The sequence below is a fragment of the Balaenoptera musculus genome, chromosome 10 (assembly GCF_009873245.2).
Source record: "Balaenoptera musculus isolate JJ_BM4_2016_0621 chromosome 10, mBalMus1.pri.v3, whole genome shotgun sequence".
NCBI classification, from domain to species: domain Eukaryota; kingdom Metazoa; phylum Chordata; class Mammalia; order Artiodactyla; family Balaenopteridae; genus Balaenoptera; species Balaenoptera musculus.
Window position 1 is genome coordinate 79,748,099 of NC_045794.1, and position 27,186 is coordinate 79,775,284.

Consider the following 27,186-nt stretch of genomic DNA (forward strand, 5'->3'; position numbering starts at 1 on the left):
TAACATCATTAGGATTCTTTCTGTTGCTCAGGCTTGAAAACTTGGATTCATTTTACATCTTCTTTTACCTTCCATACTTGTCACCTATTTTTTTGTTCATCCATTCATTCATTCATTCATTTATTCACACAAACAAATGTTTGTGGAGTGAATACTTAGTGTCAGGCACTGTTTTAAGCACTTGGGGATACAACAATTAATACACCAAAAAAAAAAAAAAAAATCCCTGGCCTCACTATCAAGTTCTATCAATTCTTCACTGTTTCTGGCTTTGCTTTTCAGTTCATTCAACTCCAGCCCTATTCAGGACCATTGTGATTGATCCTTATGGTTTAATAGAATCATAGTTAAGGAGCTAGAGATTGATATATAATTGATTAACTTTGGAAGTAGAACCAGTGGATCAAAGGGCCTGAAAATTCGGGGAAAACATTCTTGGGAAAACATTCTTAACAATTCACATAATTTCTGTTTATTCTTGAAATATAGACATATGAAAGGGGGAATTTTAGGTAACATGATGAAGGATTCACCACTGAGCCCTTGGAGTAAGAATACATTATTTCAGTGGGTTTATGATGTTATTTGGGGCACAGAGTTTTAGAAACTTCCCTAGTGATGTGTATGTCCTTGACTGGTTGAGAGTTGAGATGAAGATATGTATGTATATAGGTAAGTACTCTGAGGCAGAAAATAAAACTTGTGCTTGTTTTCATCTGTGTTTCCTGCTGAACAATCACTTTAGAGAATTGAAGTATCATCTGCTTCTCACCCACAGATGCATCTCATCTGTTTTTCCTCAACTTTATATGTACCTATATACTGTATTTCATATGTCATTTTTTGTAGTTCATTGTTTCACAAATTGAGTTTCTCCTGTCATTGTGGGTATGTTACTGTATACTAGAGATGATCAAAGTTACAAGGTAAATATGGAGTAACATCTAAGACAGAGTTGGCAAACCATGGCCTGCAGACCAAATCTGGCCTGCTGCCTAGTTTTGTAAATAAAGTTTTATTAGAACACAGACATGATCATGTTTTCACTATTGTTTATGGATGCCCTGGGGCTACAGTGGCAGAACTGAGTAGTGGCAGCAGAGATCCATGGCCTGAAATGCCTAAAATATTTACCATCTGGCTTTAACAGAAAAAGTTTGCCAGTCATGTTTTAAGAAATTAAATTACTTGAAGATTTTTGGGAGAAAGATTTTTGAAGTTGGGGGTTTAAAAATTTTTCCACACTTAACCCCAAGTAAAACCACCAGAATCTCACTTTCTTTGGTCTATGTGTGTGTGCATGTGTGTGTAAAACAAGAGAGTTGAAAAAGTTCATTTGTGTGACAGAGAATCTGATGATTTTAGCTTTGCACTCATGATACTCTTAAGAGGGTTTGTTATCGAGATGAGAATTAAAAATATACTACAGTGGATAAACAGAAATGAAAGATTTCTCTGTAAGTTTGCCAAGTCCCCCAAACAAATCTTTTGAAAAAAAAAATGAGCTTGTCACTTTATCAACTGCTCTTTAATATTATTATTTTAAAAAATCAGTGACTTACATTCTAGGAACTTTACTAGTTTCAATTCATTTAACTCTTACAACAACCCTACAAAGGAGTTACTATTCTTGTAATCTTCATTTTACAGATGAAGAAACTGATACCCAGGGAAGTTAAATGAATTTTCTAAGGTAACACAACTAATAGGTGGTTGAGCCAGGCAGTCTGACTCTGGGGCCATGTCCCTAACCACTCTCTTATACTCCCTGTGACCATTCCCACAGTGACCTTGACAGTGAATTTGATGACAGCACTATGACAATCACAATGAAGGAATCAACAATAAGCAGCAGCTGTCAACTAAACAGTATAAGATATGCATACGTGTTTATTTATTATATGAGTTCAATCATTAAATCTTGGTGTTTTTGTTTAAAAAAAAAAGACACCTGAGTAATAACTGCTTGAAACTACTCTTTCAGCAACACTTAAAATAGTCATGTAAATTTGGAGGAAAAAAACCACTTTTTTTCTCTACTGAAAGGAGAGAAGTCTTGGTAAAGAGTACTACAATGATAATGAAAATTAAGTAGATAGAAATTGCTTGCATCTTCCTTCAAGGTCATCTCATAAAGTGCAGTGAAGGTCAAAGCTCACATAACAGAATAAAATTGGTAAAGCCTCTGCATAGCAAAACTGAAAAGTAACCTTTTCTGATGATGCCATCAAACAAGCAGGAATTGCAGCAAGTGATTAGCTGGGGTGAGAAGGTGAGGGAGAATAGCCTGAGGAGCCCAGGCGGATTAGTTGGATAGGCTGAGCTCTTGAGTAAAGCTGGAGCTGGGAAGGGGTGTGTGTGTGTGTGTGTGTGTGTGTGTGTGTGTGTGTGTGTGTGTGGTGAAGACAGAGGTGGTGATAGTGGGGATATGGGTAGGGTGTCATGAGAGATGAGACAGTGGTCTTTGAACTTTCTTGTTTGCTCCCTAAAAGAATTTCCAAAAATTCTATATTTTCTTACATATTTTAAAATATATTTATAGCATGGTATGACTATTGTATTAGCAATATATCTTATAACAGGTAGAGAGGCAGTATTGGCACCTTGCTTAAAGGAATTCCTTAATCGTTCCATCAATGCCTGATACTAAGATTCTAGATCCCTTCGCTTAGTCAAGAAGAATAGAACAACAAAGGGGAAGAGGGAAGAGAACTTAGACTGCAGGTGCCTTTGAAGCACATAAATATGTGCAAAATATGAAAGTGGAGGATGTGAAAATTGACTCACTTAAAACCAGACATGCCCAGACCCTTGGAAAGTCTTGGTGTATTTCAGGGGCTAGGAGCACCCTGGGGTGAAAACTAGGGGTCAGGCTCATCAGGAAAGGTTTTAAATATGGAAGTATGGAATTAAGGCAATGGTGACCCATGGAACAATATCAAACTATTTGAGTTAGCATGACTGGATTGCAGTTTAAAAGATCATTCTGGCCATTTTGAAAACAGGGTTGGAGAAAGGCCAGAATAGAGGCAGAAAGACTAGTGTGGAGGCTTTTGCAGAAACCTCACCGAAACAGGATGAAGGCCTGAGCTAAGGCTGGGACCATGGAGATGAAGAGAAAAAGACAGCCCGCAGGAGTGCTGTCCAGTATAAATATAATGCAAGACACAAATGAGGGACATATATGTCATTTTAAATTGTCTAGCAGCATATTAAAAAGATAGAAAGAAACAAGTGGAATTAATTTTAGTTAACTCAATATAGCCAAAATATTGTCATTTCAAAATGTCATCAATATAAAAATGATGTTTTATATTCTTTTTTTTTTTTTTACAGAGTCTTGGAAATCTGTTTCGTATTTTACGTGTATAGTACATTTCAGTTCCGACTAGTTGCAATTCCAGTGCTTGATATCCACGTGTAGTTAGTGGCTGCCATATTGGACAGCACAGGCCTACAAATTGGGACTGGATGGGATAGGAGGACTCAAAGATACCATTGTTTCTTGTTTGGGTAACTGCAATGGTGGTATCCAATCGAATGACCAAGAGCATAAGTTGAGGGGACTTTAGCCAATTCATAATTTCAATCAACTCCATCAAGCCAACTTAAATGACCATGCAATTTAAATAAAACTGTGTGCTTCCTTGGAATATGCAGCTTTAGGGCTTCCCTGGTGGCGCAGTGGTTGAGAATCTGCCTGCCAATGCAGGGGACACGGGTTCGAGCCCTGGTCTGGGAAGATCCCACGTGCCGCGGAGCGACTAGGCCCGTGAGCCAGAACTACTGAGCCTGCGCGTCTGGAGCCTGTGCTCCGCAACAAGAGAGGCCGCGATAGTGAGAGGCCCGCGCACCGCGATGAAGAGTGGCCCCCGCTTGCCGCAACTAGAGAAAGCCCTCACACAGAAACGAAGACCCAACACAGCCATAAATAAATAAATAAATTAATTAATTAAAAAAAAAAAAGATGCAGCTTTAAAACTAGTCTTCTAGCTCTTCCTTCTAACCTAATTGCTACACCAACCCTCTTCTAGTATGAAAAATCTGGAGCCTCCACTAGTGAGAGAAAGCAGGAGAGGAGTAGATTGGGAGAAAGATGTGTGTTTTGTTTGGTTGTGTTAAAGTTGAGGTACTCTGGTAGCTTGTATTATTCAAAATATTACCTGTTCCTTCCTGGGTTGGGGGGGGATTGTAATTCCTGGCCCCACTGAGAATGGCCTTGACAATTTCAGTTACTTTTGAAAATGAAATGTAAGGGAAAGGGATTGGTGCTGAATCGTTCCTCCAACATTTTTCCTCCTCTGCTCTGAGATTTGCAATGTTCCAGATATGGCTTGCTCTTTCAGGCTTAGTCCCAAAATGAAGACAGCGTGTAGAGCAGAGACTCAGCTGAACTATATTATTCACAAATGTGAGCAAAGGATAAAATTTTGTTTTTGTAAGCCATGGAGATACGGGATTATTTGCTACTCTACCATAATTTAGTCTAAGGAGACTGACATAGTGTTTTGTACTGGAATTAGGGTGCTGCTTCAACAAAAACTTAAAATGTGTAGCACTGGCTACACAGTCAGAGAGTGGGCAGCAAGGAAACTGTTATTGGAGCCTAGAAAGATGACTTCTCATGTTATTTAGTGATGAAACATTTGGTGCAACTGTCATCTGCAACAACTTGGTAGCATAAAATATAATGAATAAACTTGGGGCTTTAGGTGAAGGGAAACAAAAAGCATGTGTTGGTTGCTGTTGGTTGTAGTTGCCAAGGTACCACAAGAAAGATGTGAGATCAGAAAAGAATCAGCTGGTTTTCAAGCAAGGAAGAGTGAAACAGTACAAAAACCTTGGGACTTTGCAGGGTTGAGTTTTTATCCTAGTCTGGTGACAGATAAAACCAAAGGCATTTAATCAACCTCCTGACAAGAAACAAATTAAGCGTATGGCCATCATGCTCTTTGTATTTCTTACTGTGCATTCTAGAAAAAGGTTTGGAAACTATTAGACCAAGGTTTTATGACCAATCCAGAAAGTCAGATAAATTTTTTTTCTTTCAACAGCATATTACATGACAGATAAGATCCCAGGAAAGGCCTCCTTTCAGTGCTTTTCCAATCTCCACCCTGTTTAAGCTTTTTCTTAGGAGACCCAGCATTATGGATTGCTATGTCAATATATTCCTCTTTACTTCTTGTCTGTAGTAAACTAGGAGTCACAGTGCTTGAATTCATGGTAAATAAAGAAGAAACTTGGTGGTGGGGGGAATGGCAAGGAGAGGTAGGACATTTGGGGGGGGTCCATGTAGACCCTAAGTGTTGGAGTTCAGTCTTAAATCAAAATGAATCAAAAACTTTTCCTGCCTTTTTTGAGATTCAGGAAACAAAGCAAATAGTATGTAGTCCAAGAATGTGCTTCTAAGTACCTCCCCAAAATGATGCAGTTGGTGGAAATTCTGTCTAGTTAAGGAATACGGAAGTTTTAGTTTGTATGTATTATTGTTATGTGCATGTATCTTCATGCTTTCAGTAAAAAAAATGTATGATTTTTTTTATAATGAAAGAAATACATGTTCACCGTAGAAAAACTGTAATATACAAAAAAGAACACAGAACAAAGATCCTTATAACCCCAACAATAGCAAACTATTAAGTTTTACTTTGCCCACCCAGGGACACCAAAAAAATAAAAGTTTTATTTTTACATTTACTGTTACATTTTAAGATTAACTTTCATTACATAAGTACTACAGGACAGTCTTTTCTGTGTTAAAAAAAAGTAAAAAAAAATACAGTCAAGTCTAAAATCTCATTTGATCCCCATTTCCAATTCCAGTTTCCTCCCAGACGTAACCAGTGTCAACAATTTATTGAGGATTCTTTCAGAACTTCTCAACACATCCCCTCTCTCACTCTTTGGTCTTTCTCTCCTCCCTCTTATAATATATACAAACACACATATAAATACAAATATTATAGTATCATTTTGTGGTACTTTTTTTCATATAGATAAACATTAACATATTGTTCACATCATTCTACAATTTCTTTTTTTATTAAAAAAAAGTCAAAAATATTTTCATGTCAAAACAGAAAGATCTACTACAAATGGTCCCTGACTTACCATTTTTTGACTTTATGATGGTACAAAAGTGATACGCATTCAGTAGAAACTGTTCTTTGAATGCTGAATTTTGATCTTTCCCAGGCTAGTGATAATAGTAGTCTGATACTCTCTCGTGGGCAGTGGCAGCAAGCAGCAGCTCCCAATCAGCCACACACCATCAGGAGGGTAAAAAAACCGATACACTTACAACCATTCTGTACACATACTACCATTCTATTTTCACTTTCAGTTCAGTATTCAATAAATTACATGAGATATTCAACACTTTATTAAAAAATAGGCTTCATGTTAGGTGATTCTGCCCAACTGTAGGCTAACGTAAGTGTTCTGAGCACGGTCAAGTGCCCTGCTGGAGAGGTGCATCTGGGGTAATTGAAGAGCCCAAGTTGTGATGCAGTGCTGGACACCCTGTGCCCTCCTGTGAAACTGCTCTGTCTCTGGACCCTTGCCCTCTGGGTCTCTGATGGGAGTGCCAGCCCTGATGATGTCCGAATTGCCCTTGTGGTTATTCTTCTGTTGTTTTGAACGACACCTCCTAGCTTCTGTAGAGACAGCTGATCCATAATAATCTTCTTATCAGATGATCTCTTGGCCACATCCTTATCGTTCTCTTCCAACTATCGTTCCTCATTTTTTACAGTGTGAACAGGCTGAGAAATCTTTAAGCTTCCTTTTTGCTCAGTCATTTCTCTCTTTTCATGTTGTACTATAAGCAGTCAGGAGGAGCCACGCTGCACCTTCAGCACTCTGATTAGAGATTGCTTCAGCTAAATACTCATTTCATCATCCCCAAATTTCATCTTCCACAAAACACTAGAATACAAACACAATTCAGCCAAGTTCTCTGCCACTTTCATAACAACAAGAATGGCCTTTCCTCCATTGTCCAATAACATGTTCCTCGTTTCCATCTGAGTGAGACCTCATCAAAATGGCCTTTACCATCCATATTTCTACCAAAATCCTGCTCAGGATTACTTAGTTATTCTCTAAGAAGATTGAGGCTTTCTCTACAGCCTCTCCTCTTTTCTTTCTGAGTCCTCTCTAAAATTTCTCTTAACAGTCCATTCATGGTAATGGAGGCTTTTTCTAGCATGCACATTGAAACACTTCCAGCTTCTATTCATTACCCAGTTCCAAAGCGGCTTCCACATTTTATTTATACAGCAGTAACGTGTCTCAGTACCAGTATCTATATTAGGGTTCTCCAGAGAAACAGAACTAATGGGATACATCCATCCATATATATATATATATATAAATATATATAAAACAAGGAATTGACTCTTGTGATTATGGAGGCTGAGAAGTCCCATGATCTGCTGTCTGAAAACTGGAGAACCAGGAAAGCCAGCGGTAATTCAGTCCATGTCCAAAGACCCAAGAACCAGGAGTGGTGATGTCCAAGGCAGGGGAAAAGAGATTTCCCAGCTCAAGCGGAGAGAAAGAATTTGCCCTTCCTCTGCCTTTGTGTTCTATTTGGACCTTCAATGCACTGGTTGATGCCCACCTACACTGGTGAGAGCGATCTTCTTTACTCAGTCTACTGATTCTAACGTTAATATTTTCCAGAAACACTCTCATAGACACACCCAGAAATAATGTTTTACTAGCTAGCTGGGCTTCCCTTAGCCGAGTCAAGTGGACACATGAAATTAACACCACAGTCCCTGTCTCACTTCCTTTTCCCCTCCTTGCTTCAGGGGACTCACTACCAAACAAAGCACGAGCACTTAAGTTTTGCCTCAAACTCTGTTGTGTAAAGAACCCAGGTTAACACAGTAGGAGTGAGCTATAAAAAGTGGACCCCCCCAGGATTGGATTTTAGAGTTGACTCACCTACTGTCTGAAAGCAACAGGGAACCAATTGTGGTGATAAGTTGGGTGGGCATGCAGTGATTTCACCCATGGTTTAATTGTGATGAGGTGCAGGTAGACAGCAAGGTAGGGGGAGATCAAATAGCTATTGTGCTTAGTCAGCATGGGGCATTATTAATTAAAGGGATTGTGGTGTGGCTTCTTTTGAGGCATTGGAAGTTCTGCAAACATTCTCTGAAAGTCAGATTGCTTTTATTGCAGCTCAGGGTAATGGCTGGGTAGACTTTGCTGAAAATCGGGCCCACAATCTGATTATGTAGCAGAGATTCCAAGAAAAGAATGGGACTCAGAGATCTGAAATGAAGATATTTAGGTAGACAAGCCTAAGAATTTTGAGCTCCTAAATTCCTCTGAACCCTCCAGGGTAGCAGAAACAGCCTCTAACCACCTGCCAGAGAAAAACAGTCTTTTTTTGCCTGGAGGAACATACAATTACTTAATCTGAAGAAGGTGCCTTTCAAGATGATTCTTGTTTTCCTCCAGATATGCCCCCAACACCCTTCATTACCTCCTGGCTAAAAATCAAACACATTTCAGCACAGCCTGGACAGGAAAGTACAAGCTCTGTTCTGGGAAGAAACAGCCCACATGCCAAAGGAATTGCAGGATCTGGCTAACAGGTATTAGCTGAAACTGGGGGGGGAACATGTGTAGGAGTGTATCTTGGGTATGTTAGACCAGGAGGACAGAATACAGGCTGGATAGGGTAGAATTCATTAACATGGGGGTACTCAGCCATGATTCAGGATTCCTAATAACATAACAAGGTAGCTTCTGGAAGTGCAGATCTGATAATGTTCTACATCAAATGAAGTGAAGATGCAGAACTTCCTTGATATGATTTTGAAGAAAGGGCCAGAAAGCCCAGAGAGATAGGAATGTTAGAATGGATTTATTATGTATGTCCTAAGAACCCACTGCTTGGCTATGTTCTCTGAGATGGCCAGAGGATATTACCTCCACCGAGGATGTAAGTAATGAAGCAATGAGGTGAGCACCAGCATTGCTGGAGAAGCTTGGAAGTTTTCTGTCTTCTGTGGGCCAGGGTTGACAGTGGGGGATTCTGCCATGAAATTTAGCTTCATAATATTCGTGGGGATGATGTAATTCCAGAATGGCAAAGGCCAGGTGATAGCAGTTAACAAAGGCCAGCATGAGATGTAATTACCATAATGGACAGCCAGGCTAGAGTGACAACCAAGGTACCTTTACCTATAGGGATATGTGGTGTTAGCTAATGAATCATGGTGTTACAGGCTCAAGTTAGATGGATGAGCAGGCAACAAAGGTGCTGCTTGATATGTATAATCAGAAAACTCAAGAAATGGTAAGCAAAAGTCTGCTATTAGTTGCTGCAATGGAAAATTGTGGTTCCTCATCTAGTTTCCAGACCTCAGGCAGTTCACAAACCCAGAAACTTTGATTGAAGGGGAGATGTAGTATTTAGCAGAACCCTAACACAGGGTCCCTAACCTGTGGCATTAAAGCTGTTGTGGGTGGAAGAGCCAAGTGGAAGTATCTGAAACTGTCCATGCACCAAAGTATTAAATTAGAAGCAATACTGCACTCCAGAGGAACTGCAGACATTTGTTCAAGCATCAGAGACTTAAAAGGTGCAGGGATATTACCATCCAGGATTGTGTAACACTGGTGAGGATGTTAGGTTTTGGAAATTTATATTCCCATCTGTCCTGGATAATGCTGCTAATGTCTTTGTTGTATATCCTTACCATACTGACTTCCACTGGTAGCCTGTAATAACTAAACCTGTTTAATTTACCCAAACAGTCTCTTTATCTGGTCTTTCTATTAGTCTGAATCTGCTATTGATATATTTTTTTAAATTAATTTTTATTGGAGAATAGTTGCTTTACAATGTTGTGTTAGTTTCTACTGTACAGCAAAATGAATCAGCTATACATATACATATATCCCCTCTTTTTTGGATTTCCTTCCCATTTAGGTCACCACAGTGCATTAAGTAGAGTTCCCTGTGCTATACAGTATGTTCTCATTAGTTATCTATTTTATACATAGTATCAATGGCGTAAATATATCAATCCCAATCTCCCAATTCATTGCACCCCCCGCTTCCCCCTTGGTATCCATACCTTTGTTCTCTACATCTGTGTCTCTATTTCTGCTTTGTAAATAAGATCGTCTATACAAATTTTTTCAGATTCTACATATATGTGTTAATATATGATATTTGTTTTTCTCTTTCTGACCTACTTCACTCTGTATGACAGTCTCTAGAACTACCATGTAGTTCTAGAGACTGTCAATCCCACTACTGGCATATACCCAGAGAAACCATAATTCAAAAAGAAACATGCACCCCAATGTTCATAGTAGCACAATTTACAATAGCCAGGACACGGAAACAACCTAAATGTCCATCAATAGAGGAATGGATAAAGAAGCTGTGGTACATATATACAATGGAATATTACTCAGCCATAAAAAGGAACAAAATTGGGTCATTTGTAGAGATGTGGGATATCCTTCTAAATGTTCATCTTACTTTTTTTTCATTCACTCATTTATATACTCTGCCAGTGGCCAGTCTTCAGTGCTAGGTTATCACAGTAAATAGGCAAATCCCTATTGCAAGGATTTTTCTATTAATGAAGGATGGTTATGGTTCAGGACTAAAACATCACCGCCTCTAGAATCCTCTGTTCTCTCTCAAATCCCAAGCTTCTTCTTGGGGTTCTTACAGCATTTAAAAGATCTTTATCACAGCATATTTCACAGCATGCCTTCTTCGGGGTTAGTTGCGTATGTGCCATCTGCTTCTTGCAGGGAATGTGTGGTTCACCTATGCATTTGTGACACACTAAAGGAATGGCTGTACTGGTTAGAAGAAAGTCATAGGTCCTGCTAACACCCAAGGGCAGGGAATTTTTACAAGGTCATGGATCATAGGCAGGGAGGTCAAGATTAGAGTGTGTTTTGTCATAGAAAGCCAAGCAAATAATGAAAAGAAACAATATTTCAAAAAGACCAAAAAACTAATTGAATACAGAAACTATTAATATGATCATACCTATATGTAATAAATAATTTTTTAAAGTAAAGACTTTTTAAAAAAGAAAAAGAAAAAGAGAAAAGAAATGGCTGTATTCCACTGAACAAAAGCATGAAGTTAAAAAAGTCTAAATATTAGGTAGTGAGGTAGGAAAGGGAGATCTTTGTGCTTTTTTAAAAAAAAATACCATATAAATGTACATTTTTGGGACAGTCCAAATGATTAACAACTAAATTAGGAATAGAAAGAGTATTAACTTTATTTAGTCTTTCTCTAACAGTAGCTTTAAATGATAAAGACTCTTGAATGGGCAAAAAGGATCCTTGCAGCCTGCAAAGACACTAATTATAAGGAAACAGCAATTTACATTATTTATAAGGAAGCTATTTACATTATTTAGCCCTGTCAGACAGTTGCAGAGCTCTATTCTTTCACTACAGTAAAAAGAATAAAGCAAAGTGACAAGGAAAGAGAGAAGATATTCTAATAGCTGCATCTCATTACAAGAAAGATAACATCTCGAAAATGTTTTTTAAAATGATTTAAATATAATTTAAACGGAAGAAAATGGAAATATCCATCTTACCACAATGATGATTCAGAGTATAGCACCCATTTAAATATGCAGACAAGCTTTCAAAAACTACTGAAAGTTATGCATTGTTAACTTTAGTGTGTGCAAGGAGGGAAATGACTAAGACGCAATGTTTCATAATTCAAGTATTTGAATTTAATTAGTCACATTTTCTTTTACCAGTGACTTTGAAATGTGTCTGCACTATGAAAGCTTGTTTCTGAGAGCAGCCAGGTCAAGCGGGGAGAAATCCACTTTATCTGTTTTATTTTTATTTTCTTTCCTCCTCTCTGACCACTTTAATTTACATTTATCCTGCAGCTTCACTTTCATCAATATAAAAGATAGTACTCAGTGGCAAATTACACCAGCTTTTGATCTGAAGTGGACACATCTGTTATGTAAGAACAAGGAGAAGATGAGAAGAGAAAGAATTTACCAAGCTGATTTTTTTAAAAGGTCTATTAATACTTTTTGTAAATGTTCCAAGGATAAATTATTTCTTTAGGCCTAAATTCTTTAAAGTCTTAACATTTTTCCTGCTCACTTAGAGACAAGATAAAATCTTGATCAAAGAGGATTTCTACATCCTGATTGGAGAATTGAATTCCTTTCAGTCTGGTGTCAGAGCACCTCGCTGCTTGCCAGGAAGGTTCTTGGGCCATAATTACCTGCCTTGAAAAGCAAAATCATCATCATTTGCCTTCAAAGAATATTAGAGTATAGTACACATGACATATTAGGCCAGCCTCACAAATTAGCACAGGTCCACAGAGTCTGCAAGAAATTAGGTCAGACCTGAAAGAAATCAGGCTGTGGAGCAATAAGCTTCTTAATCTTAAATGGGAAATTGGGCTCACAGGGTGTTACGGTTACTGTCTTTATTTATTTTTAAGTTTGACAGAACCAGTAACAGTTTTCAGTGTTAAAGACCTATTTTCCTAAGCCATCAAATATTTCTGATCCTTCTCTTAGATCATTTTTGGCACTGCATAATTTATAAAGAAAGCAAGTTCTGTACTGGTTGGAAACTCATACTTTAAATATATCAATAAACATACTATTGCCCATAATGCAGGGAAAGAAGAACTTCCCTTGCCCCCAAATATTTCCCTCGAGGCCATAGTTTCCCCTTCAGAAGCAAAGTCTCCTAAAATCCCTGTTTAAAATGCAAAAGTCTTTAGAGAGTTAACACTTCAAGCATTAGTACACATTAATGTCCAAAGGTTAAGGCTGAGTAAAATGCTCATGAATTTAGAATATAGTGATAATTAGGATAAAGCTGAAATACAAATGAATAAACATAGAGTAATTGTAACTACTAGACACCAAAATCATCCGCAGTTACAGACCTCAGGGTCCAAAAAGAGGGACCAGAATGGATCAGTTGCATGCACTTCTTAAACTGCTGTCAGATATTACCCTAATTTCAATTCGACTGTTAAGCTTAGTCTTGGGGGATGGTCAATATAGCCTGTTCATTTTGAGCACAGGCTTTGGAGTCAGAAGGCTGAGACCTGGTCCCTCACCCTATGGTTTACTCTGACCTTGGTCAAATGACTAACCTCCCTAAACTCTGGTTTCTTAAACTGTGAAATGGAGATACTAATAATATCCTAAATTGTAAAGCTATAACGATGATTAAATGAAGTAAATGAGATTATGTTCCAAATGCTTAGAACAATGCCTGGCACATATTAATGATCATCATTATTAAGTGGTCGAAATGGAAAAAGTATAGTTTGGATTTGTGATCCTAAGTTTCTGGCACTCCTATTCGCTCTCTGCCCAGAACCTTCTCTCCTTTCTCATCTCATACAGCGGTGAGCCAGAGAGCAAAAGCACCTCAGGAGCAACATTGCTTCTGGACCGGGTTTTTTCTTCCTTTGCCCTCCAGGGGCCGCTGTGTTTTCCCGAGAGCGCGAGGGATGCCTGGTTGCCACGAGACCGTCGCCAGGCAACCGCGTGTACACGCACTCTTGGTCAGGCCCGGGTCTGGTCAACATGGCGGCGCAAGGCACCTGTTCGACCTCTCCATCCAACGTGTCTCCCATGTCTGTGTCGCCGCCAGGACCGCCGCCGACCCCGCCCCCGACCTCGACTGCGATCTCGAAGTTCCCCCTGGAGTCAAAGGCGAGCTCTCTGAGCCCACTGCCTCGCTCGACCTGCCGCGAGGACTTGTTGCCCCTCGCAGTGTTTTATGGGCCGCTGGACGCTAAAAACCCACTCCTGGCCTCCTGTGAGAAGGAGATCCAGGAGTTGCTAGGCTTTATGAAGAGAAAGAAGGCTTTAGCTACAACGGAGGAACAGAAGCATGAGTTCCACCGGCGTTGGTAAGCAGAGGCAGGGCTCTGGGGTGGGCGCTGTCTGGAGAAGGGCAACTCCCGGGGCCAAAGGAGGAGATGCTTTTGAGGATGCAGGTGGTGGTCCCGGAGCTGGGTCAGTGTTGCGGACTCAGAACCTGGCCAAAGGGCCCTGGAGATATAAACAAAGTTTAAGAAGTGGAGACTCATCGCTATTACAATCCTTAATTGCTGGTAAATGTATCTTGGCTTCCTGCTCGGGTCAGAATAAAAATCAACAAAGAAATGTTTCATAACTCACTATTTCTGTTTCTGAGTGTCTTCTAATTGCTAATCCATGCCAATAAATTTTTGGCTCACTCACAGTTTTCACAACTTTCCATGTTGTGGGTACAATTTTGTACATGGAGGAAAAGGAATAACTTTGAGGTAGCTCAGGTTCATGAAAAAGTTAATTCTTGATGCCATGAAGTATGTCATTCCGTGAACATTTGTACTTTATTCCTTTTTATATTGTTACTAGGATCACAGTGACTTTTTCTTGATTTTGTGACTCATTTTGCACGTTTGCCTTTTTTTGGATTCTATCACCATGTTATTATCTTGAACTGCAGACTACCTGTTTTTAAGGTTCTTTCCTGTTTGTGTTACCATCTTTCTTTCCCAGTCAAAACACACTGCAAACTGAACAGCTAGAAATGTAGACAAGTGGCAAAGAATACCAGAATAGCCAATAGCTTCATCTTATATTTTTCATCCATGTATTTAATATGAAGAAATAGTTTTAACTTATGTTTATTATTCATTAATGCATTTAACTACATATTTATTGAGCACCTCCTAAATATCAGGTTCTATTCCAGGAACTAGGAAAACATTAAGTTAAAAGATATACAAATTCATAGCCTCATGGAGCATGTATTTTTGTGACTACAGACAGCCACTAAACAAGTATGTAAGGAAATTATTTTACAAGGAGGTAAGTGGGAGAAAACTAGAGCAGGGAGGAAGAGGAGGATATCAGATGGGTGTTATAATTTAAAATGGCATGGCAGGGAGCATGGTCAGGGAAAGTCAGGAAAAGTGACCTTTGAGAAAGATGAGAAGATGTTATGGTAGTAAGTGATGAGGATTTCTGTAGAAAGAGTCGGCCACACAGAGAGAATGGCAAGTGTAAAGGTCCTGGGGTGGGATTGTGACTGTGGGAAGGACAGGTTTTGGGCAGAAGTGAGGGAGATGAAGAGTTTAGTTTTTAGATATATTAAGATTGAGATGTAATTCACCATCCAGGCAGAGCTATTATGTAGGTAGTTGGACATTTGAGTCTGGAGGTCAGAGGAGAAGTACACTAGGATTCATCAGCATATTGATGATATTTAAGCTTTGACATTTGATGGAATAGCTAAGGGAGTGAGCGTAGATGGAGAAGAGGAGAGTCCAAGGACTTAACCCTGGGACCCTCCAACATTGACAAGTTGGGAAGATAAGAAGAAACTGGCAGAGACTAAGAAGGAGCGGCTAAAGAGGTAGAGGAAAACCAGTAAGTGTGTGGTGTACTGGAAGCCAAGTAGAGAAAGTGTTTTAAGAAGGAAGGAATGATCAATCAACTGTGGCAAATCATGCTGATGGGCCAAGTAAGATGAGAACCAAGAACTGACTAAGGAAAGCACATTATGTAGCTAAGCTACATATATTTATATTGAAAATGTTTCTGTTTTGGTGCCTTAGATAGCAGTTTATCTTCCCATCTCCACTATCAACATTCCAGTTCAAACCATCACCATCTCAAATTTTCCCTGCAGCTACTTGAGTCTCAAATCTATCCTTCACATAGCAGTCAGGGTGACCTTTACAAATAAATCACCCATTCCCCTATCTAAAGACTTTTGTTTCCCTTTGCTTTTAGAATAAAATTAAGAATACTTCTGGTGTCTTCCAGGGTCTGAGGCTCTGGCCTTGCCTGCCTCTCTCATCTCAGCTCATCTCTCACTTCTCTCTCAGGACTTTACAGGGAAACAGATCCTTCTGTTTCTCACCCCAGGGACTTTATATTTGATGCCTCCTTTGTCTGAAATGTTCTTTTCTCAACTTTTCAAATATCTGGCTCCTTCTCTGCTTTCAGGTCTTAGCTCAGTTGTTACCTCCTTAGAGTGGCCTTTCATATCAAATGCAGGTTCACCCATCAATTTATACTTGTATTTATTTCTTTTCTTGTGTACTGTCTATCTCCCTGATTAGAATGTGTAAGCTCCCTGATGACGATGAGCCTCTTTTTCATTGCTCTAACACCTACCCTGAGGGTTGGGACATAGTGAACATTCAATGAATATTTGGCATTGAAAGAATTCAAGAATTATCCTTACATTCTCAATAATTGTAGACCTGGGTCAACTGGTAAATACAGTATCTGCCCCATCTTTAAACAGAGAGTCACAAACATTAAGGATTGACATGGACCTTTGCCATCTAACCTCTCACATATTTAGCCATTTATTTACAGAATAATTTTTTATTGAGTGCCTACTATATGCCAGGGCCTGCACTAGTCATGGGTTATACAGTGATAAACAAAATAGATATGGGAATCTGTGCTCATAGAGAGAGGGAGATAGGCTTTTAATGAGTCACTAAGTCAACACACAAACAAGGGCTATGAAGAAGCTACTGAGAGCTTATAAGTGCCAGGTATTGCACTAAGTGCTGGGGATACAGCAATGAACCAGACAAAAATCCCTGCTCTCTTGGTGCTTATATTCTAGAGGGGGAAATAGACAGTAAACATATAAAAGAAGTAATTTTATGGTGACCTAGAAAATGATAAATGTTAGGGAGAAAAAGAGAGGAAGGGTTATGGAGTGGGAGACAGGAGGTTGCAATTTTCAATAAGGTGGTTGGAGTAGATAACACTTGAGCATAGGCTTAACGGCAACACAGCGGAGACCTGCCTTCAAAGGAATGGTGAAGGAGGTGACATTAAGTTGAGATTAGAAGGATGCCTGGCAGTAGGGCTTCCCTGGTGGCGCAGTGGTTAAGAATCTGCCTGCCAATGCAGGCAACACGGATCCCTGGTCCAGGAAGATCCCACATGCTACGGAGCAACTAAGCCTGTGCGCCACAACTACTGAGCCTGTGCTCTAGAGCCCACGAGCCACAACTGCTGAAGCCCGAGCGCCTAGAGCCCGTGCTCCGCAACAAGAGAAGCCACCGCAATGAGAAGCCCTCGCACGGCAACGAAGAGTAGCCCCTGCTCGCCACAACTAGAGAAAGCCCACGCCTGGCAGTCAACCAGCAAGGAGAGAGGATAAACAGAGGGAACAAACATGTGGGACGATCTTGGCAGGAAAGAGTCGGGGGCTTTTGGAGGAATGGACAGAGGCCTGTCTAGCACAGTGTGGAGAGTGTGGGTGCAATGGTATGAGATGAGATTCGAGGAGTATGTAGGGCTGTGGAAGGTTTTAGAGGCCATTTATATAGTCTGCATTTATTCCAAATGCAACGGGAGACCATTGCCTAGTTTTTGGCAAAGAATTAACCTTATGTGATTTTTGTTTTAAAATATTTTGGTGACTTTGTCCAAATGCGGCAATGATGGCCATGTGGAGACCAGTTAGGAGTACAGGAGATAGGAGTTGCTTTTATAACATATTTAACAGATGGTTATTTTTTAAAATCAAAAATTGTTTCTTTTTATAACTATAGGAACTTCTGTAAGCATGAAAATTCGTTTTATCTAAAATATAGATTTTGATCATATCAGCAATGTCCTTAAATTTAGAGTGTGATATATTTTAGAGGTATGCTTTTGTTATAAGCACATAAAATTTTGATATTCTGTTTATACAGTTATGATTTTTGTTTTAGAAAATTCTAAGTATTCAACAGCAGCTATAATCAAATAGCAACCCAAAATATATTAACATTCTTTTCTTAAATGATGTACATTACATAGTATGTATTATATTTTCCTTACTTAATTATTATGTAAGCCATTCCCAATGAGCAGTCTTAACTTGAACTTATGGTACACTTAAAAAAAAAATTCTCTTATTATATAACCTTGATTGATTTAACGAAGCTGGTATTTTTCTTTTATGAGTAACAAACCTACTCATCATTATCTCATCTGTAAGGTTTGGAAGAATTAACTCTTTCATCTACATAATTTAAGAATTCTATCAAGACTTGGTGAATTTCTTGGATTCATTATATTTATTCTAATACTATAGCATTTTATGAAGCAGCAAATGAATGTAAAAAGGGTAAAACAAACAAACAAACAAAGCAAAACACATTTACCTTTTTAAACTTCTATGGGCTGTATTTGCCACACTCTTTATTTGGCATGGTTATTTACTACATGGTACATGTATATATTTTCCTACGCCTAAATATTATTAATCAGTCCATGAAGGTCGGAATACCCTGTACCCCCTCTTCCCTTGTCACTCAGTCATTATCATTTAATTACCTGAATGAATTAATTGACATGTTTTTGTTGAGGTTGTTCCATTAATACCCCAATGTGTACATGGTAAATATTGATACTAGAACCATCTTCAGTCCTTAAGTTTAGCTTCCTGTCTGTATTAGTCAGCTTGGGCTACTAATTACTAACTAGTAATTACTAATTAGTCAGTTTGGGCTGCCATAACAAAATACCGTAGACTGGGTGGCTTAAGCAACAGAAATTTGTTTTCTCACAGTTCTGGAGGCTAAAAGTCCCAGACAGGGGTCTGGCAGGATCAGTTTCTGGTGAGAGCTCTCTTCCTGGCTTGCAGATATCCACTTTGTTCTCATATAGCCTTTCCTCTGTGCAAGCACAGAGAGACAGAGACGGGGCGGGTAGAGAGAGAGGGAGAGAGGGAGAGAGAGAGAGAGAACAAGCTCTCTGGTGTCTCTTTTTAGAATGGATTAATCCCAGCGGACCAGGGCCCCACCCTTATGACCTCATTTAACCTTAATTACTTCCTTAGAGTCTCCCTCTCCAAATACAGCTACACTGTGGATTAGGGCTTCAACATATGAATTTTGAGGGGATGCACACATTCAGTCCATAACACCATTCTTATCTAGAAATTTATGAGATAGGACTGGACGACTGCTAAGAGAAATTTGGATTTTTCCTAGAAGCATTAATAATTTCCGAGAGAGGGGGAAGGAGTAAATATTAACTAAATGAGTGAACAAAACAGGGAGTGATCTACTACCCTTTGAATTCTGATCAGAAACCATGTAGGAAGCATAGCCCTAAAGTGACTGGGTATTTGAACCCTGGAACTCTCTATAGAAAAGCTAAAAAAAATAAGAACAAGGAATTCTTTTCCCTAGTCATTTATTTATTCATTCGTTCATTCATTCTTTCAACAAGTATGTATTGAGTACTGACATGTACTAGATATTCACTACTCTTGGGGGCTGGGCAATGAATAGTATACATGAGGTCCTTGCCCTCAGGGAGTTCATATTCCAGAGGACTGGAAGGCCCAGGAATGTACTGGCTACGAGCATGATGCACCCTGCCTCAGTAGACGCAGCCTCGTAGACTGGAAGGCTACGAGCATAGATGCCCCCTGCCTCAGTTTCATCAACTGTATATTTGGGATACTGATATTACCCATCTCAGTTGTTGTGAAAATGAAATGAAAAATATTCATGTTGGCAAAAGACCCAGAATAGGCAAAACAATGTTGAAGAAGAACAAAGTTGGAGGACTGACACTACCTGACTTCAAGACTTACTATAAAGCTACACTAACCAAGACAGCGTGGTATGGCAAAAGAATGGACCAATAGATCAAAGGCACAGAATAAAGAGCCCAGACTGACGTAAATATAGTCAACTGGTCTTTCACAAAGGAGTAATGGCAATACAATGGAGCAAAGACAGTCTTTTTAACAATGGTGCTGGAACAACTGGACATTCACATGTGAAAAATTGAATCTAGACACAGACTTTTACACCCTTCCCAAAATTAACTCAAAATGGATCACAAACCTAAATGTAAAATGCAATGCTGTAAAACTCCTAGAAGATAATGTAGGAGAAATCTAGATGACCGTGGGTTTGGCAATGACTTTTAAGATACAACACCAAAGGCATGATCCATGAAAGAAAGAATTGATAAACTGGACTTCATTAAAATTAAAATTTTCTACCCTGTGAAAGACACTGTCAAGCGAATGAAAGCCAAGCCACAGACTGAGAGAAAATACTTGCAAAAAGACATATCTGATAAAGGACTATTATCCAAAATATATATAGAACTCTAGAAACTCAGCATTAGGAAAACAAACAACCTGACTTAAAAAACAAGCCAAAAACCTTAACAGACATCTACCCAAGGAAGATATACAAATGGCAAATAAATATATGAAAAGATGCTCTAAATTATATGTTATCAGGAAGATGCAAGTTAAAACAACAAGATACCACTACACACCTATTAGAATGACCAAAATCCAGAACAATGACAACACCAAATGCTGACAAGGATGTGGGTCAACAGGAAAATTCTCATTCACTGCTGGTGGAAATGCAAAGAGGTACAGCCACTTTTGAAGACAGCTTGATGTTTTCTTACAAAGCTAAACACACTCTTACCATATAATCCAGCAGTTGTGATCCTTGGTATTTACCCAAAGGAGTTGAAAACTTATGTCCATATGAAAATCTGCACATGGATGTTAATAGCAGCTTTATTCAAATTGCTAAGACTTGGATGCAAACAAGATGTCTCTCAGTAAGTAAACTGATAAAACTGTGGTATATACAGACAATGGAATATTATTCAATGCTAAAGGAAATGAGCTATCAAGCCATGGAAAAAACATGGGTGAATCTTACATGCAGATTACTAAGTGAAAGAAGCCAATCTGAAAATGCTACATATTATATGATTCCAACTATATGACATTTTGAAAAAGGCAAAACCATGGAGAGAGTAAAAAGGTCAATGGTTGCCTGGGGTTAGTGGGGAGGGAGTGATGAACAGGCAGAGCACAGGCAATTTTTAGGGCAGTGAAACTACTCTGTATGATACAATGGTGGACACATGTCATTATACATTTGTCCAAACCCATAGAATGGACAACACCAAGGATAAACACTAATGTAAACTATGGACACTGGGTGATAATGATGTGTCAGTGTAGGTTCATTCATTGTTAACAAATGTACCACTTTGGAGGGTGATGTTGATAATGGAGCAGGCTGTGCCTGTGCGGTAGACGGGGGTATACAGGGAGTCTCTGTACTTTCTGCTTAGTTTTTCTGTGGACTTAGAACTACTCTAAAAAATAAAGTCAATTTAAAAAAATGCATACAAAGAGTATAGGCCTAATGTTCACAGCAGCAGTATTTATAATAGCTAAGATATGGAAACAACCTGTGTCCTTCAACAGTTGAATGGATAAAGAAGATGTGATACACACACACACACACACACACATGCGCGCACAATGGAATATTACTCAGCCATAACAAAGAATAAAATCTTGCCATTTGCAACAACATGGATAGACTTGGAGGGCATTATGCTAGGTGAAAGAAGTCAGACAGAGAAAGACAAATACCGTATAGTATCACTTATATGTGGAATCTAAAAAATACAACAAACTAGTGAATATAACAAAAAAGAAACGGACTCCCAGACATAGAGAACAAACTAGTGGTTTGTTCTAGAAGGGGGGAGGGGAAAGATGGAGGTAGGGGATTAAGAGGTACAAACTACTATGTATAAAATAAATAAGCTACAAGGATATATTGTACAGCACAGGAAATATAGTCAATATTTGATAATAACTATAAATGGAGTATAGCCTTTAAAAATTGTGAATCATTATATTGTACATCTAAAACTTATATAATATTATAAATCAACTATACCCCAATAAAAAATAGTAAAATTAAAAAAATAAAATCATTAAAAATGCATATAAAGAACTATCAGTGCTTGGTATAAAGGAAACAATACTTTTAACCATAATTACATTTATCAATAATTAGACATTAACAATAAAGCACATTAAAAAGAGCATGGACTTCCCTGGTGGCACAGTGGTTAAGAATCCGCCTGCCAATGCAGGGGACACGGGTTCAAGCCCTGGTCTGGGAAGATCCACATGCCGTGGAGCAACTAAGCCTGTGCGCCACAGCTACTGAGCCTGCACTCTAGAGCCCCCGAGCCACAACTACTGAAGCCCACGTGCCACAACTATTGAAGCCCGGGTGCCTAGAGCCCCTGCTCCGCAACGAGAAGCCACTGCAATGAGAAGCCCACGCACCACAACAAAGAGCAGCCCCCACTCGCCGCAACTAGAGAAAGCCTGTGCAAAGCAAGGAAGACCCAACGCGCCAAAAATAAATAAATTTATAAAAAACCCCACCTGAATACTTAAAAAGAGCACAAGGTAAGTTTTTAAGGATTGCTTGCTAATTTAGGTTTCCTGCTGACTCTGAGGATATCATTTTACTTTATGATTTTTACAGTGCCACCTCTTTGTTTAATATCTGGACCAAATACGCCCCCCGGCTGCCAGCTGCCTATTACAACGAAAAGCTTCTGAAGGTTGGAGATAGACTTTGTGAAATGAAAGTAAGTACCTCCGGAGTAAAAAGAGACCAAATGAAACTCATTTGGCTAATTATTATCTTTTTGATTTGATACCATTCCTATTTTACATGATTTGATTTTTTTTCTTAGAAAAATATAAGGGAATACATAAAAATTTTAATGAGGCACAGTAACCAAAAAAGTGTACACTTTAAAATTTTGTGGTTGGGATTCTCCAGAGGTGAGAGATTCCTGAACAGAAAGGAGGTTGGCGGAGCATAAGCACAGCCCCTAGTTAACAGAGGGTGTGGTAGGCGCCCGACAGGAAATGCTGAGTCATCATGTTCCTACCTTATACAAAGGAGCCCAGACACCACTTCCTGTTGTTTTTCACATGGCTGGCCTTGCCCAGCAGACAACTCTCATAGCTCCTGGCCTTGCTGCGATGTTGCTTGCTTCCAGGTGCCTTGTTTTAATGACTTTCAGCTCCTTCTTTACATTTTGCTGTATGTATCAGTAATTACAGCGGTCATTCCATACATAGCCTGTTTCTTGCTCAGGGTTGTATTCCAACCGAGTTTGTGCCCTTTTTCTAGTTCTGTATCAATGCGGAGGTATTAGATTGCTGTGGACTCACGGACTTAGTTTGATAAGACCACACCATGGCTGGGTTTTCAGTGAACGGAAACGTGAATTTTCCCCCTAAGCTCTGGCACAGGCCCAAATTATTCCAAATTAAATATGAGTCTTTGGCACACGTGGGATCCTTGGACCAAGAGTTATTTTATACAAAGTAATTTTACGCCAGACACCGGCAGTATTCAGTCTGTTACCGAGCCAGGTCCATTTTCCCCATGCAGAGAGAGCCAAATGCTGAGCCGCTGAGGTTTGCAGCAGAGAAAGAGTTTATTCACAAGGCAGCCAAGCGAAGAACTGAGTCTCACATCCGCCTCCCCTAAGGCGAGGGAGTTGGGATATTTACGAGATATAAGCAGAGTGGTTTTAGGCACGTGGAAAGATGACTGGAGGCAGGGAAAGAGGTGAGGTAGTCGGTGTTCTGCGCAGGTGCATCTGGGCTACGTGCTTCTGTGTATCAAAATGGAGGCGTTTAGCAGGACTGGAGGGCGGAGTTTTCCAGCCTCTGACGTCAAAAGGCCATTCAAGGGACACCTGCGCAAGCCCAGTTTTAGGGTCGGTGGTCCCAACCAGCCGCAGCCGGCTCGCCGTGGGCAAGAGCTGACTGCAAGTTCCTGTGAAACAGCTGAGCTGCGTGAAGCTGGGAAGTTATGCAATTTAAGAGAGGAAAAAAGAAAGAGGAAAAAACAAAACAAAACTAAAGCGGGCTTCATCAGTGAAGGTAGTTCACAAGCAAAGGGGTTTTACCAAGCAGTTCCCTTATCTGTTCTGTAAGACAAGCTTACGAATTTCTATTTGTCATGAGCTTCCGTTAACTCCGTGAGGGCAGTTTCAAGTCTTCTCAATCTACAGTTTCTCAGCTTCATTTCCCTCCTCCATTTCTGTTTTCTGGACTTGAATCTTTTTGGTCTGGGAGGGAAAGTTACCAAATAGAGGCTAAGATGTGGAGGAACTTTCATAAGGAAGCACCAAGATCTATTTTCTGCTGCCCAAATTAGAGAATCATCTTAGCTCCATGTAATTGGACCATACAGAGTTTGGAAAAACCACAGAAAAAAAACCCAGGTGAGATCTAACTTGTAAGCTATATTCATGTGAAGTGGAATAATAGTTTTGACCAGAATTAGAGGCGTGCCCCCCTACTTTTTATGCTTCTCCTCAACATAATAAGAAGCTGGTGATACACAGCCCAGTTTGGGGTGGTTTGAGGAGTATCCAGGTGGGTGGAGGGAAGAAGAAGGAGCATTTTACAGGTTGATAAAGCAAGCTGATGTTGGGTAGTGGCTACGGATTCAGACTATTTCAGGTAGGATATTTACAAATTTACTTAGAGGAACAAAGAAAAGGTTTTAACTACTTTTCAGTGATGGGAAAGTGGGCTGGTAAAGGTATTTGTAATCCTGGAAACAAACTTGAGTGGTTACTTTGGTTTCTAGAATCTATTTTTATTTTAGTTACAGTAGAACTCATCTTGTTGGACCACTCTTGTTTTGAACCTAGATTTGAATTCATTATGTGAATCAAGTTAGAGCGAAAAGATTCAGAATTAATTAGTGAGCAAGTAACAAGTAAATAGAAATAGAAACAAAACAGCATTTGACTGTGGTGCCTCCTGAGGGGCGAGGTCACCCAATAGGCAGTTCACACCCAGGGCAGCTGCTTTTCCTGGAAACACAGTTGCAGGGGAGGAAGCAGAGAGAGGGTTGCAGCTGAGTCATACGTAAAACCCTGCTGACATCCACCGCCCTGAAACTCTCCAGGTCAACTGTGCCCCATGGGCTTCAGAAATGAGGCATCTGACTTTGTAATTGGAACATAAGCATGAATTAGAACTAACAAGAATCATAGCGGCGCAGACTTTTTTGATTCGTCCTGATATAACTTCAGAGACTGTCGGCAGATCAGCCAGCCCATCCCCTGCATTTTTCTCTTCTCCCTTCTTTCTTTCCTTCCTTCCTTTTTTCTTTTTTCTCTCTCCCTTCTTTTCTCCCTCCTTCCCCCTTTTGTCCCTCCCTTTCCTACTCTTTCTTTCATTTTTGGAGCTTAGGAGGTATCAGAGAAGCAGGGCTGGTTATGCAACTCCTCTACCTCTCTCACTGAGTTTGTGGGTTACCATGGTCTGTTGAGGTTAAACCTTTGGTTTTTGAGTATATCCAGGTTATTACCACACACAATGCCCTGGTGAATATTCCCATCTTTGAGGTCATGATGGTCTCATCTCACAATTGGCTTGTTGTGAGGAGAATTAAATGAAATAATGCACATGCATTGCCAAGTACAATGTCTGTTAAGTTTGTGTTTGGAAATAGTAGTGATAATGGTGTCATGGTGATAGTAATAGCAGTAAGAGTAATAATCAACATTGACACTATTAATAATAATATGAATATTACCTAATTTTAATAATGATAAGCAAAATGATATTTTGAAAACTTCATCAAGTCCTCTTTTTATTTCAGGAATATAAATTGGCCCTTTTACAGTGCTATGGGAGATATCTTCAGCAGTTCAGCATCAACTTTGACGAGAATAAAGCAGATGTGAACCAATTCAAAAGTGTCTTTTTTCCAAAAGGCTTTGAAGACAAAAGTGCTGCGCATACGGTAAGATGAAAGCAGTAACTAAAATAGCTACCATTTATGATTATGCAATAGTCTGTCCTTTACTTGACAGCTCCTAAATGTCTTTCATTTGCTTAGCATGGTATTTACTTGTGTGCTGTAAGTTACTTAATAAATATTTTCTGTGCTGGATGAGAAAGTGCACTTATTAAATTTTGTAAAGATGCTTTGGAGATTGTGTCACTATAATCACTTATTCATCCAGGAGACAGTATTTATTATTATTATTATAACTAGTATTGGTAGAATGCTTTTAGTCTACAAAGCACTTTAGAAAACATTGGATCCTCACAATAACTCTATGAGTTAGATACTGTTATTATCCCTATTGTACAAGAGAGAAAAAGAAAGCTAATCACACAGTATAATAAGTAGTGGCTCTGGAGAGGCAACAGATCTTTTGATACAAAAGAAATTTTATGCTTTTTTCTAGTATACCAGTATTATTATGTTAATTGCTACCAATGAGTCACTGGTAGAGCAGTTACCATGTGCTAGATAGTATTCTAAATGCATTATATGAATTGTTATCTTGCAGCCTCATTGCAGTCCTAAGAGACGGGTACTACTATGCCTCTTTTACAGATGAAGAAACTGAGGCTTATTGGAGAGTGAGAAACCCAGCCCCCTTAAAGCAGTGGGCAGAGCTGGTGTTTGAACCCTAATCAGTCTGACTGCAAGGCTATGTCATTCCAAATTTAATGATTATTCTCGGCCTTGGAAACAACATGTGGTTTAATAAGCAGAAAAGCTCAAGCATGTTTGAAGGCACATTCAGTTTGCCTGTAACATAGGTGCATGAATGAGAATACTGGGCAATGTGAGTGGGTGCTTAAATTGTATGGTGGGAACCAGTGGGGATCCTGATACGAACAAATAATTCTTGGGACACCAGGTGAATGTCCTACAGTTCAACTCTATTCTGACTATCTACCTAGAGACCGTGTCAGATCCCACAGGTTAAGGGTTCAGTGTTACAAAACCACTCCCGGCTGCACCCCACCACCTCCCACTTCAGATGCCAGTTGCAAGCTCAGGTCATTACCTGTACTTCTGACTGCCTGGCTATAAATCAGAGGTCCCTGCGACCCCCTCCTTGGGCCCCGATAATTTGCTGCACTGGTTCACAGAACTCGTGGAAACATTTTACTTACTAGATTACGGTTTATTATAAAAGGATATAATATAACTCAGCAACAGCCAGAGGGAAGAGATACATAGAGCAAGGCATGGGGAAAGGGGGCGGGGCTTCCATGGCCTCTGCAGACACACCACTCTCCCAGCACCTCCACGTGTTCATCACCCTGGAAGCTTCCCAAACCCCATCCTTTGGGGTTTTTATGGAGGATTCATAGCATAGTCATGATTGATTGAATCATTGGCCATTGGTGATAGATTCAACTTCCAGCCCCTCCCCCCCTTCCCTGGAGGTCAGGGGCTGGGACTGAAAGTGCTAAACCCCTAATCACATGGTT

General features: G+C 39.6%; 2 protein-coding genes across 2 annotated transcripts in view; one reads left to right on the plus strand and one right to left on the minus strand.

Moving 5' to 3' along the window:
* CDK17 (cyclin dependent kinase 17) overlaps positions 1 to 23,095 on the minus strand; it is a 172,904-nt gene extending 149,809 nt beyond the window's left edge. The window contains exon 1 of the mRNA XM_036866001.1: positions 22,806 to 23,095. The gene's annotated coding sequence lies outside the window, so the exon portion shown is untranslated. The remainder of the gene's footprint in view (positions 1 to 22,805) is intronic.
* The window catches only part of CFAP54 (cilia and flagella associated protein 54), a 298,821-nt gene continuing 285,239 nt past the window's right edge, over positions 13,605 to 27,186 (plus strand). The window contains 3 exon segments of the mRNA XM_036865998.1: positions 13,605 to 13,933; positions 22,391 to 22,496; positions 25,550 to 25,693. Coding sequence (XP_036721893.1) covers positions 13,605 to 13,933; positions 22,391 to 22,496; positions 25,550 to 25,693 — 579 coding nt within the window.